The sequence below is a fragment of the Archocentrus centrarchus genome, chromosome 8, assembly GCF_007364275.1.
Source record: "Archocentrus centrarchus isolate MPI-CPG fArcCen1 chromosome 8, fArcCen1, whole genome shotgun sequence".
Taxonomy (NCBI): Eukaryota; Metazoa; Chordata; class Actinopteri; order Cichliformes; family Cichlidae; genus Archocentrus; species Archocentrus centrarchus.
The window spans coordinates 3,962,723-3,979,053 of NC_044353.1; the positions used below are offsets into that span (position 1 = coordinate 3,962,723).

The 16,331-nt window shown below is 41.7% G+C and overlaps 1 protein-coding gene across 2 annotated transcripts in view; it reads left to right on the forward strand.

Moving 5' to 3' along the window:
- The first annotated feature begins 1,659 nt into the window (after positions 1-1,659).
- tmem104 (transmembrane protein 104) overlaps positions 1,660-16,331 on the forward strand; it is a 73,517-nt gene continuing 58,845 nt past the window's right edge. Inside the window, exons 1-6 of one of the 2 annotated variants that reach the window (XM_030736421.1) lie at positions 1,660-1,917; positions 2,280-2,346; positions 4,724-4,845; positions 6,367-6,448; positions 12,851-12,956; positions 14,745-14,825. In XM_030736421.1, the coding sequence (XP_030592281.1) occupies positions 2,302-2,346; positions 4,724-4,845; positions 6,367-6,448; positions 12,851-12,956; positions 14,745-14,825 (436 nt within the window). In that variant the 5' untranslated portion in view covers positions 1,660-1,917; positions 2,280-2,301. The remainder of the gene's footprint in view (positions 1,918-2,279; positions 2,347-4,723; positions 4,846-6,366; positions 6,449-12,850; positions 12,957-14,744; positions 14,826-16,331) is intronic. The other variant, XM_030736422.1, reaches the window with a different exon arrangement.

Genomic DNA, 16,331 nt, shown 5'->3' on the forward strand with positions numbered 1-16,331 from the left:
CTTTCTGGGGTTTTGTTGGATTAGTTAAAGACATTTGGGGTCATGTGTTTGCACTGTCTATAAGGATTTCTTCTTCTCAGCAGGGTTTTCCAGCAGTCAGACTTCAGACTGCTCATACTACAGTCTGCTGGACCACTTAAACCTGGCTGCATCAAATATCAAATACTGCTCTGCAGAACAAGTGACCAGTGAAGGAACTGGACCAGCGCCACCCTTGTTCAGCTGTCTTTATGGTCCCATTGCCTGGATAAATCTTCCATATTTAGTTACATTAATGAATCTGTTAATTTATCATTTTAATTGACCCCCCCCCCCCCCCCCCCCCCCACACACACACACACACACACACACACACTCCAATAATATATACATTTGTCTTTTGAGATGGTTTAACAGTGTCATTATTTAAATTCAATCAAGTTCTGTTTATATAGCACCAAATCACAACAACAGTCAAGCTACTTTGTATTGTAAGGTAAAGACCCTACAGTGACTGCAGAGAACTCTCACCAATCAAAACGACCCCCCTGTGAGCAAGAACTTGGCGACAGTGGGAAGGAAAAACTCCCTTTTAACAGGATGAAACCTCTGGGTGAGGGGAGGGAGGCAGGACAAAAGATACACAGCTAAAGAGAGCCAGAGATGAATAATAACTAATGCTTAAATGCAGAGTGGTGTAGCAAGCAAGCCAAGAAAAAAAAAAAAAAATCAAGGAATGAAGTTGCTTCTAAGAAGCTTTATTTTTTAATGATGCTTCTCAGAGAAAGACTCATAAACTTTTAGAGCCTCCTACTGTCTGTGTGGAGAGGTCGCAGAGGGACCTCCCAGCAATTGTAGAGTATTGGTTGGTCAGTAGTCAGAGTTTTCATACCTGTTGGATGATCTGCAGCATAAGTTATTGTGGTGATGTACCCCAGTAAAAAGTGAACTTCCTTCATAACCCTGAAAACCCAGGGTTAACCCTGAATCACCCAGAAAAGCTTTGTAAAGACCTCTGGCTACTGTTCTGATAGCCCTAAAAAGCTGTGTTGGTTCAGTTTGTGGACAGAATTACATTACAGAGAATTTTCAGGTAACACATTTAGCTCCACTGTTATTCTGCATCTTGAATATAAGTGATTATTATATTATTAAATGGTTCATTTTGGCAGCTGTGGCAATTTTGCACCAAATGTGATTTGCTTGATACATTTATCCCTAACGCCAATAAAAGAAACAAAAAAAGGGTCTTTTATACTACAGACAGGTGTGCGTGTCATATGACACGTACACGTGTACATGTCATATGACAGGACATGCTGAGAGAAGGGTCGCTCATATTGAAAACCGTGGCAGTCCGGAGGGGCGGGTTGAACAGCATGTAAATATTTGCTGGTTCAAACAGCCTTTAGTTATAAAAATATAATGTCAACTAAAGGTTACCTTAAATATTTAATGATAATAATATGTAGTATTCAACTGTAAACCTTGCAGTCAAATTTTACCCAATTTTAAAGCAGGAGCGTCAAGTTAACTATATTAAGAGGGGACAAAATGTTCAAAATAAAAGCGTTACTTTTCCGGCCATCGGAGTGCGTCGCATTTAGTGTGGAGTAGCTTTTACTTTGAAGGTAAGTACCGGAAACGTGTGTTTGCGAAAGCGGTAGTTTTAATTTGACTGGTTCGTGCGGGAGCAGGTCAGCTGGTTCGGGTAGTTTACTGCCGAAGTTAGCTTCGCGTTAGAGCCGCATTTACCTTTAGAAATGCGTTTCAAATTTCCTTTTCGCCCCGACTTCCAGTCTGCCATCTAAAGGCGGAGCAGCCCATGCTGGCTAGGCGGGAGAAGTGCGTTTTATCCGGCTAGCGAGTAAAGATTTGTTCCCGAGCATCCTGCTAGCTTTGCAGCTAAATTAGCAATACATACCAGAGAGGAGGGAGGTGAGCAGTGTTTACCTTCGTTCCCAGTAACGTCACCTGTGTGGATAGATAGCTGCATGATAACCTGACTAATTTTATCGGTGATATTTTATAATGTGATTCATAAGTGATAGTTGTGCTAGTCTTGACTAGCGGATGCTGTCAGCTGGCAAATGTAAGCTCATTTAAATTAATAAACTCCGCTAAATGAAACCAAAGTGACACCCACTATAAGGTACTGGGGTTCTGATACCATGCACGTAAAAAAGAAATGTAGCACTTTGAGTTGAATTACAACCTTTTTTAAAAATAGTTGAACTAATTGTTGGCATTATGGCATTAACGCAACAGGCTTCAACTACCTGGCTGTCTTTTCTCTCCAGGTGAGAACCAGAGACGCCAACCATGGCAGGTGGAATTACAGACACAGGGGAGCCCTACTCCCCATTTGTAAGTATCCAACATACAGGAGTTAACTCCCAGTTTCTCTTTGAATATTTGAAACGAACCCTCGATGTCCTCCGTGCGCTTTAAACAGCCTCTTTTACTAAGACACTGTTACAAACCCATGAGATATTGTTTAAATGTTTAACACGGTGTGGAAAGGAAACAAGGGAAGTGATGTTACTGACAGCTTTCTTGATAAGAAGAGGCGAATGGAGGGAAATAGTTTGCGGATGAAGAGGACTTCCAAAAGTCGCGTCTGTATTGTCGTCTCTTCTGTCCTGATGCAGTTTAGTCACTGAAGGAGCGCAAAGATGCAGCTCGTTATAAGAACAACTAAACACAAAAGCAGCGCCGACACTTTTGTTCCACAAGGACTCCAAACGCGCTCAGATAGTGAGTGAAAATCGCTTTAAGGAAAGCTGGGACATTAGACATATTCCTGCTGGGCAGTAAGCCATCGGCTCTGACAGCTAACCTATGGCTGTGAGCCTGAGCCTGTAAGTGAGAATGAGTTACTCAGATGGATGCAGCCAGCAGATGATTTACTTGACCCGGATTAAAAAAATTAGAGGACTGTATGATGGTGGTGGGTATTAATCTTTAGAAATGCTCTTAGTGGAATCTGTTTTATTATAAAACAATAGTTTGAGCCACGCACTGACCTCAGAGCTCTTTACAGCAAATGCTCTCAGCTGGCGTTAAGGGCAGTCACCAAACAGACAGCTGTGATTTAGCCCTGCTTTTACCTCCTCATTGTACATTTTGAAAAAAACTCTGATATGTTTTCCTCCTTCAGTCACATTACACTTGGATAAAAGTTGAACAAAATACATCATCTCACTGTAGGATCTAAGGATTGGAAATTTTCCCCAAAATTTGAGAAAAAATCAGATTAAAATTGCTGAGCTCAACATGTCTTCAATGTCATGTTCTTTTAAGGTCAAGCACGTGCTTAGCTGCTTGACAGAGCTCTGTAAAAATGCTGGCATTGCAGTATCTTTGACCTTCCTCAGTTGTTTTGGACCACATGCCTCTCTCGAGTTAAAAAGTTAGTTTGTGTTTAAAAACTAAAGAAAACTAGTCCATGTTACTTGTAGGATGGACTGTCGAAATTCTTTATTATCAGGCACTTCTAAAAGCTCTCTGAAAAGCCTTCAGTTGGTCAAAAATGCCACAGTGAGGGAACCAATGGGGACAAGAAAGAGAGAGCATATTTCTCCCTTATTGGCTCCTTTTCAGTCACATGCAAAGCCCTGATCACAGGCCATCATATCTTGAAGGCCTCATAACATCATATTATCCTAAAAGAGCTCTTCGCTCTCAGACTGCTGGCTTACTTGTGGTTCCCAGCATTTCTAAAAGCCTTCAGCTTTCAGGCTGTGGAACAAACTCCCAGTTTGAGTTCAGGAGACAGACAAAGTCTCTACTTTAAAGATTAGGTTTAAAACTTTCCTTTTTGATACCTCGTGCTGTGGCGGACTTCCCATGATGCACTGAACACCTCTCCTCCACTCCCTTCTTTTCACTCCCAATATGTTTATATGTACTATTTGTTGTTGTTGGTCTCTGTATGCTCCTCTTTTCTCTCTCCTCTTTCCTCCCTGATCCCACCTCTGTTGGAGGTCTCTTCATGTTAAGATGGAGTTCTTCCTGTCTGCAGCCACCACAGTGCTGCTCATAGGGGATCATCTCATTGTTCGAGTTCTCTCTCTAATATTCTTACAAATGAAGCACCTTGAGATGACTGTTGGTGAAAATAGCTTACCAAATATCTTTTGTAAGAAGAAGTTGTGTGTATTAAAGTGCAGCAGTAAATAAAGAGGAAGCTTAAATGATGCGTCTACATCCTCTTTTCTTCTTTAACTCACGCCAGGCCTCTTTATGGCCTGGACTCAGTGTGACAGCTCATTTTGTAAGTCCCTGACTTTGCTTACTTCAGCATGACGTTGCCACAGAGTCAGCTCTGCTGGTCAGATAGCCTTTTTTTTTCTTCTTCTCCTCCTCCCCCCAGGAAGTGAAAGCCTTGAATGATTAAAGCACTCAGCTATCTGATAGTGCAAGTGCTGCCCAATTAAGCCCAGCTGTCTCCTTTGACAGTGGCCCATTCTTCCATCCAGCAGCTTGATCTGTATCAGCCAGGGTGCTGAGGAGCAACTGATACTGTGCAGCCTGAGGTTTTCCGCTTGGGAAAATTAAATAAATCATTAATGGTTTCTAATAATATCTTCTAATATTATTAGATAATATTGGGAGATATTAGATTACCTGTGGAGAAATTGAGTCAGTGTGGTAGTGAAATGAAAAGGTGTTTGTAGAATTGTTATATTTATCAGGGGCGCACTGTTGCATGCCTTCACCTTCCATGATTTTTTTTCTCCAGGTGGGGCTGGTGTATATGTTCAACCTGATTGTGGGAACTGGAGCTCTGACGATGCCCAAAGCCTTCGCTCAAGCTGGGTGGGTGGTCAGCTTAGCGCTCATCACCTTTTTAGGATTTATGAGGTGAGTGTTGCTCTGATCCAACCTCAGTTTAATGATAAAAGTCTTCCAGCTTCCACCTCTGCCTTGTTTTTCTGTCTTGCGTTCACCGGGAACAGTGTAAACATGGATATCAGTGAAGATAAATACAACACGGCTCCTCTTGACAACAGAGCAATAATTTTGCTTGCTTAAGCTGCCGGACGGGACAGGTTTTAATAAATAGATAAATAAATAAATAAATACATCGGTGACAGGACTAAAACTTTCAGCTCAGCGTGAGAGTCTCTGCTGTGGTTGTTTATGGTCATGCGAGTTCCTCGTTTCCCAGCTCTCAGTCTCGCTGTGAGTGCACCTCCTCACACACGGAGTGGAGCAGACAGAGACGGGAGAAATTACAAAAATCACTCCGTGTTTTGAGCCAAGACGACTTTATTTTTCTTGGTTTGTGTTGCTGTAAACTCTAAGTCGTTTTCGGGGTGTTTTAAATCAAATGTAGACAAATTGCAGACACACCTTTCATAGATACTTTTTAGCATAAGTATAAATAAAGCCGAATATAACGAGAGTGTGAGAGCGAACATTGTTGCAGCAGGTGTGAAACACTTTTCTTTTATTATTTGTGAAACTTCTCACAAACAGCTGCTATGATTTTCTTTCCGCTTTTTGGCTCCTCTTTAGGAGTCTTCTTAAAATGGAGACGTTGTGCTGGAGGAGCCAGGATATTTTATTTTTCCTGACCTTGGTAGAACAAAGTTATTTTGCGCCCTGGTCACGGAGCAACTTTCGGGACACACCGAAGCTGAATGTTTTTGTCTGTCTGAGAGAGTTCAGAGCTTTCCAAGCTTGTTATTCCTAAGCTGGACTTTGCTTTTTCTATTATTTTACTTGTTTGTTCTGATATTCTTCATTTTTTTCTGTTTATTTTATAAATTTTGAAACCTCAATGAAGTGCTTTCTTGGCAGTCGGCCTTGAAAAAGAGATTTTAATCGTAAGGGACTTTTTGGGCAAATAAATATGAAATGAGTAAATGACTTTGATTCCTCTGCATCATGCTACTCGTCCTGCTAGTAACTGCTGCTGCTGACACATAGTGTAGTAAACACAGGATGACATGAATATGAAATGAATAGTTCAGCCCGTTGTCACTGATACCGGATCCACTATTTGGAGTCAGGATTGGATCCCAACCTGCGCCAAATATCGGAATGGTACAGTTTTTAAGGTATGGCCTGATGTAGAGACAGTCACTGTTTATTCAGGTTTTCCATAAAAATACTTTTCAAACCATTTTTTCATGAAACTTTCCATAACCTTCTTATTAAAAATCCCATATTTGGTATTTACAGAATCTTGCCACTTTTATTTTCATAGCCGGCCTGATGAGGGATTAAAAAAAAAAAAAAAAAAAAAAAAAAGAGGTTTTCCCTGTTGGAACATTGTAGAAAATCGTTGGCAGGAAAGTGATAATGGCTCATACTTTATTTCAGCGTCTGTGTCATTATAATTATCCTCTGTTAAGTTGATTATCATCTTCTCTGCAGCTACATGACCACCACTTTCGTGATCGAGGCGATGGCAGCCGCCAACGCTCAGCTGCGCTGGAAGAGGAGAGAGCAGGAAGAGGTGAGATAATAAAGTGCCAGAAGGAGCAGACTCTTACTCTATATGTAAATATCTTTTTTTTAATAAGATGTTGGCTGAACTGATTGTGTGTCAGACAAACCAAATATTAAAGAAGTAAATTATTCCTCCCTGTCAGGCGAGTTTATTAAGACATTTAGCAAACATTTAGTCTGCAGAGCCTGCAGGAAAGTGGAAGTAATGTTTAACGGTTAAAAGCAGTGCAGGGATGTTTCTAGTTAAGGTCTCATTCTGACATGTTGAAGCAGAACTTGATCATTTGAAACTTGTGAAATATTTTCAGAGTGAACAATTTTTCTGACCGGATGCTGACGTAGAAGAGTTTTACAAGAGAGACTGATACAAATCTACCAGAGACAAAAGAGAGACACATAACAGTCAAATGAGCTGTTTTCTGCCTCACAGTGGGCTTTTGGGGGTTGACTACAGGCATAAGGACATCTGGTGTGCATAACGTAAAGATGATAATGGCTCAGTCTCACCGAGTAATAATAGGATGGCAAATAGGAAAAATCGGTGGTTGCCCAGTGAACTTTTTCCCATTTGGCATCCAGTTGCAAGTAATTGGTCACCCAGAGTTTGAGCATGCAACACCCTCAACCTCTGGGTGACCACTTTTGATTGCGAGGTGATTGCACAGGTTGCCTGGTAGGAGGCAACCTGGCTAAACAATTGCAGTCCAACTCAGACTGACTGCAGTCACTTCAGACAGGTTCGCGAAGGTGAGTGCAGACAAACGGCCAACACATTGCAATCAATCTGAGTCGGTCTGCACTGATGAGCGCAGCTCAGCAAGGAACTCTATCAGCTGGTTGTATTCTGGTTAGTCCCATATAAAAGCAAGGCTGCTGAGTCCCTGTGCCATTTTGCAGTTTGATCAGCATACTGCAGCAACTGCATCACTATTTGTGGAGGAATTTCTGTTTCAGGTCTGAGGTTCTGGCTGGACTGAATATAATTAGTTGGTGTGAATTTCTGCTTATGTCGATGGCAACAAATTGGCAGTTTTCACCCACTTAGTCGTCATATTATCACAGACAAATTGCATGAAGTTGCCAACTTGACAGCATTCAATTGTAAACTGATAGCAGACTGACTTTCTTATTGTTGTTTTATTGCCTCTCGATGCAGCAAAGTTGCATTTACCATTTAGGAAGAAACAGGATTGCAAGTTCATTGCACAGAGTCGCAGTAATTTTGGCTGTGTCACTGCCTCCAGCCACTGTTTTTTCTAGTGTGACTGCAGAATAAGGCTTTGTAACCTTATTTGACAGAAATATGTGTAGTTTCCTCTTTTATTCTGGCCATTTGTATCAATTAAGATTTTTAAAACATCTCTTTAGATTGAGCACTGCTTGAGCAAAGGCAGATTAAATTTGTGATTGTGATGCCAAAGAGATGCAGAAATCATCAATAGAAGTGACAACTTTACCGCACATTATAGCTTTGTGATGATAATGAAAGTGTCCACTGATAAATACTCATTTGATGTGGGAATAAATGCAGATCCTACCCTTTTCCCACTGAGAGCAGCAGCCGGGCTTGAGAGGCTCGTGACCTTTAAACACAGCTGACGTCTTCCTTATTTGAGCCGAAGTTTATCACCACATGGACTTTTGAACTTCTTTATAGACACAATGACTCTTAGTTTCTCTGCCAGTAAAACTCACTTGACTATAGAATATTTAAAGTTTAAAGCCTGAAAATTCTCTTTTAAAAGGGAGCTGTTTTATTTATTTATTTTTTATTTAGGAGGCTGCTGTTGTTTTATTGTCCAATCTGAGCACAACTGAAATGCGCCTCTTGCCACCCGTCTGTAAGAAACCCAATTTGGATGAAGCCGTCGGTGTAGAACGATACTGATTACCAGAGGAAACAACAGAGTCTTAAATCATTTTTACTTTGCCTAAGAAAAAAAATCTTTGTACTCCAGATGGCTCGGCCTTTGCTTTTTTGTTTCTCCCTGGGTACAGAAGTCATCTTGCTTAATGCCTGTGGGTTTCCAGTTGAGGAGTTATGAGCCCGAGGACAATAGCCCGGCTCGAAGTGAGCCTCAGACACTCAGCCGTGATTCATTGCTGCTGTACTCCTCAGCATTTTCCTCCCATCTAATGGAAACAGGAGAGCTGCTGAATGTTTTTTATTTCCCTCTGCATGACTGAAGCCTATTAACCACAATATAGGCTTATTTTATTTTTTTTAACGTCAGGTTCAAAATGAGTTTATATTGCAAAAACTAGAGAATACTCAGCATTACCTGCTGTTGAGTTTGCATCAGGGTATGTTTGTCAGGAAGGACTCACGGGGTTCCTGCTAAAAAGTCTTAAATTAATATAAAGAAAAATTAGGTCTTAGAATCTTTTTAAACTTCAATATTTTTCTTGTATATTTCATTTGTAGATGATGTGTTTTAAGGCTTGCTCAACATTGTTGCCTATGTAACGTCACCCGCTGGTTTTGGCCTCAGCATCAGTGTTTTGGTTATTACCACATTGTTTTTATTCTCCTGCACAAAATAAAGCAGGAGGATATTGTCGTCATACCGTCCATCCATTCATGAGGCTTTAACTTTCCCATCTATAGACTCCAAAACTACAAAGAGTTGAACCATGAAATTTGGCATACGTGTTCTTTACTCTTCAAAGGTGTGCAAGACAATATTCATATTCCTGGATGTTTATGACCCTTTGTACACTTAGGCTGTTTTTAATCAAATGAAGTGGAGAGTAAACATGGCTGCTAATGCTATGATAATACATGCTAATGATATGCAGCATCTTTCTCATGCCTGATTGGCTTAGCCTAATCATATGATCATATAGTGCTGTGTTATTGGCTATACCTACTTTACCATTATTGACTGAAATGGAGAAAGTGGGAATTCTCCATATCCAGCAGCTGACCTCCGTCATTGAACAGCTGGCAGAGCCTGATAGTGAGAAACTTCCATGTAAAGAGCCAGTCTGCCGCCTATTGATTAGCCTGTGATGCCAGTTTTTGATTGGCTCAGCGTCATCCATCATGTTGGCCATAAATAGTACATACTATGATGCTACATTGAGCAATATTAAAGCCATACCTACTGGTCAGCAATATTGCTCAAATGTAAACAGTGATGATGTGAATCCCTTGTAACTATACATTAATGTCTGGCTTGTTGTTATAGATTATATGAATAGAAAGACATTATATAGTTTACACCCTTGTGCAAGAGTGCAGTACTTTCTCTAAGTTGTTTCCATAGAAACTTTGTGTCTGTTCTAGGATGGGGTTACCCAGAAGTATATGTAGAAATATTAAAAATTATATAATATATAAAATCACAGAATATCAGTTTCTTATAGCATGCTGTGATACTGTTTTTATTGATTGATTTAATGAGTATTGTTAATATTGAAAACATGTTTTTGCTGGAATGTGTATTATATCTTTGCTAACCCAGGGGTGACTAAAAGTATTTGGATAAAAAATTAGGGCAAGGCCTCCAAATTAGGGTAAAACAGTTTTGTAGAAGCTAACCAAACATCTGCTGAAAGATTTCTGTTATGAAATGGAGCTGTAATGTTATCCTTCTACATTTATTTTATATTTTCATTGATCACAGGAGGATATCCCCCATCGGTGATGGGTCTTGTTTTTTAAAGTTACCATATTTGGATGAGAGGTGGTGTGCTAACAGTGCATATGGATGCAACACACAGAAACAGACTGATTAGTGCCAGAACAGACTAATAAGATACTAGAAGCACACAGCAGCAATATTATTGGGCAGATGCTCCAAAAGGCTCCAACAGCACAAATATGATCCAGAGGTCCAGTTCAGGGCTTCAGTCAGCTGAGGTGAAGCCCAGCAGACCTCTAGCAGCTACAGCTGCTTCTTTCAGGATGCCTGTCAAAGTAGCCAGCCCGTCCATCTGTCCATCCATCCGTCGACATTAGTTGAACTGAACTTTGGCATGGGCTTCATTTTTCAGTACCACAGACATTTAGGGGGCACTAAGCTAACTGAATAATACCATCATCTTCAACTCTTCCAATAGCAAATTTATGTAGTAGTAACACTGAACACTTCTTCTTCATTTGGCTGCTCCCTTTAGGAGGCGCCACAGTGGATCATCTGCCTCCTGACCCTATCCCAGCATCCTCCTCTGTCACACCAACCCTCTGCATGTCCTCCATCACTACATCTGTGAATCTTCTCTGTGGTCTGCCTCTTTTCCTCCTGCCTGGCAGCTCTATCTTCAATATCCTTTGTCCAGTATATCCACTATCCGTCCTCTGCACATGTCCAAACCATCTCAGCCTCTCTAACTTTGTACTCATGTACTCATTTCTAATACTGTCCATCCTGGCCACTCCCAATGAAGATCTTAAATGCTTCAGTCTTTGTGCCACCATCTCCAAACCATCACAGGAGGTCTCACTACCGTCTTGTAAACCTTCCCTTTCACTCTTGCTGGTAACCTTCTTTGTATTTTACATCTTTATGGCCTTAACTCTTAATTTTCTACCTGTTTTTGACAGTTCAGGAATTTTACAGCAGCTGTAAAATCCAAACTTAGTGCAGACTTAGTGCAAGCTTTAAGTCAACACAAATCCCTTATTTTAATCCACAAAACCCACTCTGACTCCTTTGCAGTTCAACACCAAAATATTTTGTTTCCAAGACAAAAAAACAACAACAAAAAAAACCAGCTGTCAGATACCATATGTTATTAATCAGTTACTTTTTTATTAAGAGAAGTGTTAAATAGGAGCCCTGTAAGCAGGACTGTTCTGTTTTTTTCCCAGTGAGGTGGGATTATACAGCAGGCCTGGAGACTCTGACAGGCTGCTCAGAAAGTCTAATAACTGTTTTGCATCTTCGGACCAGCGATTAAATGATGTTTGGCACTGGCTGGGGTGATGTGACTGCCCTCTGCTGGTATTTTAGGAGGATTTCAGCAGAATGTTTCAGCAGGGATAATAAAGCCATGGCCTGCTAATATTTGATTCTGGAAAATCATCATGTTAATGTTTAAACTGGAAAAGTGGCTTAGCTTCAATACGCCCCACACAAACCGAACAGTCTGCAGAAGCTTTTACAGACAAACTGATCCTATTTAATCAGTTAACACTGTGGATGCACCTGCTGTATTTAAACTGACTCTATCTGCTACACTGATGCCTTTTATTATATTTGCTTTCATTGTTTTCTATATAGTTTATATTTTTCCTCCTCTTTGATATTTGAATTGCAGTATTTATAAACTAAAAGCATGACTGCATATATAATAAACAATGAATAAGTCATTGTTTGCTTGTAATTAAGATAAAATAATAAATACATCTCAGCTGCAGCTGGATTTGAAGCTAGGTTGAGGAAGTGGGTCATAAGCATTGATTGGTGTTTAGTCAGGTCTGGGATGTTTCAAAGCTCTGGTGGCAACTAAAAAAGTGTGATTCACCTTTTGCTTTAATTTTAAGATTTGGGAACCACCAGGAGGATTGAGTCAGGTGATCTGACTGATGCTAAGGGTGTTCTCACACCTATACACTCAGTTTAAATCCATTTAAACATTTAAATCCATTTCCCCTCGGTGCAGTAATTTCACTCAGGTGTGGACCAAAAAACAACCACACTGAGACCCTTTGGAGGAGGTGGTCTTGGTCCGGTTCCCAAATACCAGGTATACACTGCATGTTTGAGCTAAACACCTTCCCATAGCCACATATGCTTTGCATTCTGGGATGCGGCAGGGTACCATAGATGTGCAGAGTACACAAGCGGCCACTGCAGGCTAGAAAGTAGCTGTAAAATTAATGTAAACCCTCCATCAGCTGATTTGGACCAGAGTAAAACAAACTATAGGTGTGAAAATGTCCTGAAACTAAGTAACCAGTGACGTGAGGCTAACATCATGCTGTAAATGACACGTGGAGACCAACAGAATAGAATCGATCAGTTCTGAGTGAATGAAAGCATGTATGAACACGCACAGGCCGTTAAAAATAGGAGTGATTAAATCCTGGATCTTGATCTCCCGCTGTAAGGCCGGCTTCTGTGTGTGACCACATGTTTGTTGTTTGTCACGCAGTCGTTACCTGCTGTCACTCCTCATCTCCTCGTTTTCCTCCGTCACTTATTAATTCACCCACAGATTTGACCGTCGCTGACACTTAACTGACATTAATCTGCAGAGAATCTGTGGGCACGTGATTGGTGCGATGCGCCTCCATCATCCACAGGTTTTCCCAGCTGTTGCTTGTAATTTCCAGATGTTACCTTCCTGTGTGTCACACACAGAGCAGATAAACACGGTGTTAATAGCTTGTAAACTGACTGTTGTTTGTGTTGAGAAATTAGGAAAACAGGAACTCACACTCTGCTGCCGTCCTCAACAGGTTAACGAGAGCGACTCCACATCCGAGTATTCAGACGACGACGACGTCATGTGTCGGGGTCGATCGGAGCCGGAGACGAGGCCCATCTTGTCTGTTCGTGAGTGTCGTGAGTGTCACAACTTTAGCGTGTTGTGTTACTGTTTTTTTTTTTTTTTTTCCTTCGTTTCTTTAAAGCCTGGCAGCTTTTACTGGGTCAGAATCATGATCTGAATGCACTGTTGTGCTTCCCAATATGAGCTCTATAATTTATATTTACATGAGTGTATGTGTAATATGATATTGTCAGGGTTGACAGGCAGGAAAAAAAGAGCAAGGAAGAAAAAAGAGAGGGAGAAAAGATGGGAATCAGGGACCAGAGCACAGGTAAGCTGATCTGAAGCCCACATAAGTTTGGAGGTCTGCAGTGATCGACTCTGCAGAAAGTTGGTGACCTCTGCGCACTACGCGCCTCAACATCCACAGACCCTGCTCTGTGATTTTTACACCTGTCATTCCCAATCACTTCCACTTTGCTATAATCCCACTAACAGTTGACCACGTAGGAGTTCACTGAGCTCCTGAGAGCGACCCATTCTTTCACTGATGTTTGTAGAAGCAGTCTGCATGCCTGGGTGCTTGGTTTATACACCTGTGGCCACGGAAGTGAACACCTGAATCCAATGATCCGGGTGAGTGAGTGAATATGTTTGGCAGTATAGCGTATCTTCATGTGAACTCTCTGAGCTCTTCTAGCTGTCAGTGTTCCCCATACATTTAGATTCTGTTTGTGGCAAGCGGCATGGATTTAATCATTCCAAAATGAATTATTAAAAATAAATCCGCTGCTTTTACACTCCGCTGCCACAGACTGCAGCTGGCGACAGCAGCTTCAGCGAGCTTGATGTAGGGCACCTGAACCAGCTCTCCACCTGCTTCAAGTTCAGATTAGAGAGACCCGAACGCTCGCAGCAGCAGGACTGCCGCCGCCAGCTGCACTTTATGATTGGGAGACAGCTGAAGGTCACGGAGGACCGCGGTGACGTGCCAAGCTGCGCGCAGGGAAACGCCAAACAGGACTGAACTTCCAAAATATGATTGAGGAGGTTTGCCAGCAGTGATTTGATCATGTTGTAGACTCAGATTGATGAAAACATGAATATAAATCACAAAATATACTTGGGTGGCCTGCCCACATAAAGTCAGTCTGTGGGGAAATCCTGTATGTGGAGTTGCAGGCGACTGATGAAGCAGCAGCAGTTTCTTGTTGAGCCTGTTTTTACAGATTGATTTTTCAGAAAATCGACAGACTGGAGACATACTCGTTAAACTCTCATTTAATCTGAACACATTTCAGTGTTGTTTCTTTTGAGGTTCTCCGTCTGCAGATACACTCACTCAGGTCTTTGTTAGAAGTTACAGATGGATTTGCATGGCCAGGCTTAGGATCTGGATCTGGTCCCACCTTTTTACTAGCTTGGGCAAAATTGGACAGTTCACAGGGCGGCTTCACAAATGCATTTAAAATTCAGATGTGAAAAAGTGAGAGACATCATCTTAACTAATCTGAATGTGGATGTTTTCTGGATCCAGGGGCTGCATTCATGCACGGTTTGGGGATAATTTTCATAATTATCGTCATTTTGGCATTTTGTTTTTAGGGAAAAGTTACAATTTAAAGGGTTTTAATGTGAATTGTTTAGAAAACATTTTAAGTTTATAGCATATTTTAAGTCCATCATAAAATAAGTGATCAGCGCTTTCATGTTAGGCCACTTTGACCTTTGACTCACAACACTGATGAGCACATGAGCGCATTTTTTATGCATATATGTGAATATATATTTATCTAATATCAGCCTGCTCTTTGCCATTTAACTAGCAGCACGTTGCATGTTGTTTCCTCCTGTCTTCACAGAGAGAGCGGGTCACGTTGATCATTTTGACATCGTGGAGCGGGTGGAGATGGGTCAGATGGCCTCCATGTTCTTCAACAAAGGTAATATTCTCCTCGCCTCCAGCTTCTTCTTCCTCTCCTCTCTCTGCCCATTATTCAGCCATTATTCAATTAACTCTCGATGTCGCCTTCATTAGCCATGTGTAACATTTATGGAGGAGTAGTGAAGGTTGTGTGGGATAATTCAGCAAAGATATTTTTTTAATGTCCAGTCCTCACATTTACAAAAGGAAGGCTGCTGGGAGTTAAATTGGATGTAATTAGAAATGCAAAAATTGCCTCTGGTTTTAATTACCTGTTTGAGACCCTATCAAGGTTGTTAATCACCCTGCCTTGTGTGTGGGTGAGTGGGGGTATAACCTGTACTTGTGGCAGATTTGGGGCCTAATGAGCTCTCTGTGAAGTTGTGATGGTGCCTCAAAAGGCAGAATCACCTTGAACCGGAGACGGAGAAAGCCTCGAGGCTCATCGGCGCAGTGTCCGCATGCAGCATTCCCTTCTCCTCGTCTCCTCGTCTCCTCCCTCCTCTTGTCTGCTTGCATTAAGGCAGCCAGCTCTTCTTAACCCAACAGTCTGCAGCGTCCCTGTTGTTGCAGGACTAAAGGAACAACAAAAGGTCAAAGCTGTGACAACATCATCTGTGCTGACACGCTCTGTCCTTCAGCGTTTCAGCAGTAGGTGGAGCACTTGGTACACACGCAGCGTAACCCATCCAGTCAGCTCGTGTTCACACCCACACGTGTGAAGGCGCTCATGCGTGCCGTCATGCAGCTCATGCTGTTAAAGCTGCAGCGTGCGCCATCCAGTCCGCCCCGTTCTGCCTGCTTTTTAAAAAAAAAGAAAAGACCGTCACTGACGACCTTTCCCACCACGAAACGGGCTCCGTGCAGGTGAAACACGTGGTGGTATCGACTGGCAATAAGGAAATGAGTTTACTCTTCTCTCTCCCCCATGTGGTCGGGTAGCAGCCCAGTGACTCTAATCAGAAATGAATTGGACGGGCACGAGTCCCAGCACACGCTGGACGAGGAGAGAAGAGACGCTGTCCGACAGTTTCTACCTGCTCTCCAGGATTCTTCCTGTCCGCTTCCTTTTTGAGTACAAGTGATGAAACGTAACCAGTCAAGCAGGGTGTTAGTACTCATATATAAACGAGAAACATAAAAAAATTTATCAAATCTGGCACGTAAGGGCCATCAGCTCAGCCATCAAGGAGACAAACTTAAACAATGTGAGGCCAACGTGCAGTGCTTGCCAGCTTTTAATAGTCTGTGATGTGGACAAAACCTCAAGGTGGATTCAGCAGAAACACAGTGGTACACTTAATGACTGCCAAGGTAATAAAGTCATTTGGATGAGTCGATTGATGAAGCTCGGTCAGACCAGGTCTGTTCCAGTTGGGTTTACACGCAGAAGACAAGGGCTCGCAGTGTATGTGGTGCGTAAAGATTCTTAATAAGCAGTCACTGACTGTTGTTCTCAAGATAAAACAAAAAACATTAATATTTGTGACTCCATGAAAAGTCAATTATTACCTCCCATAGACGG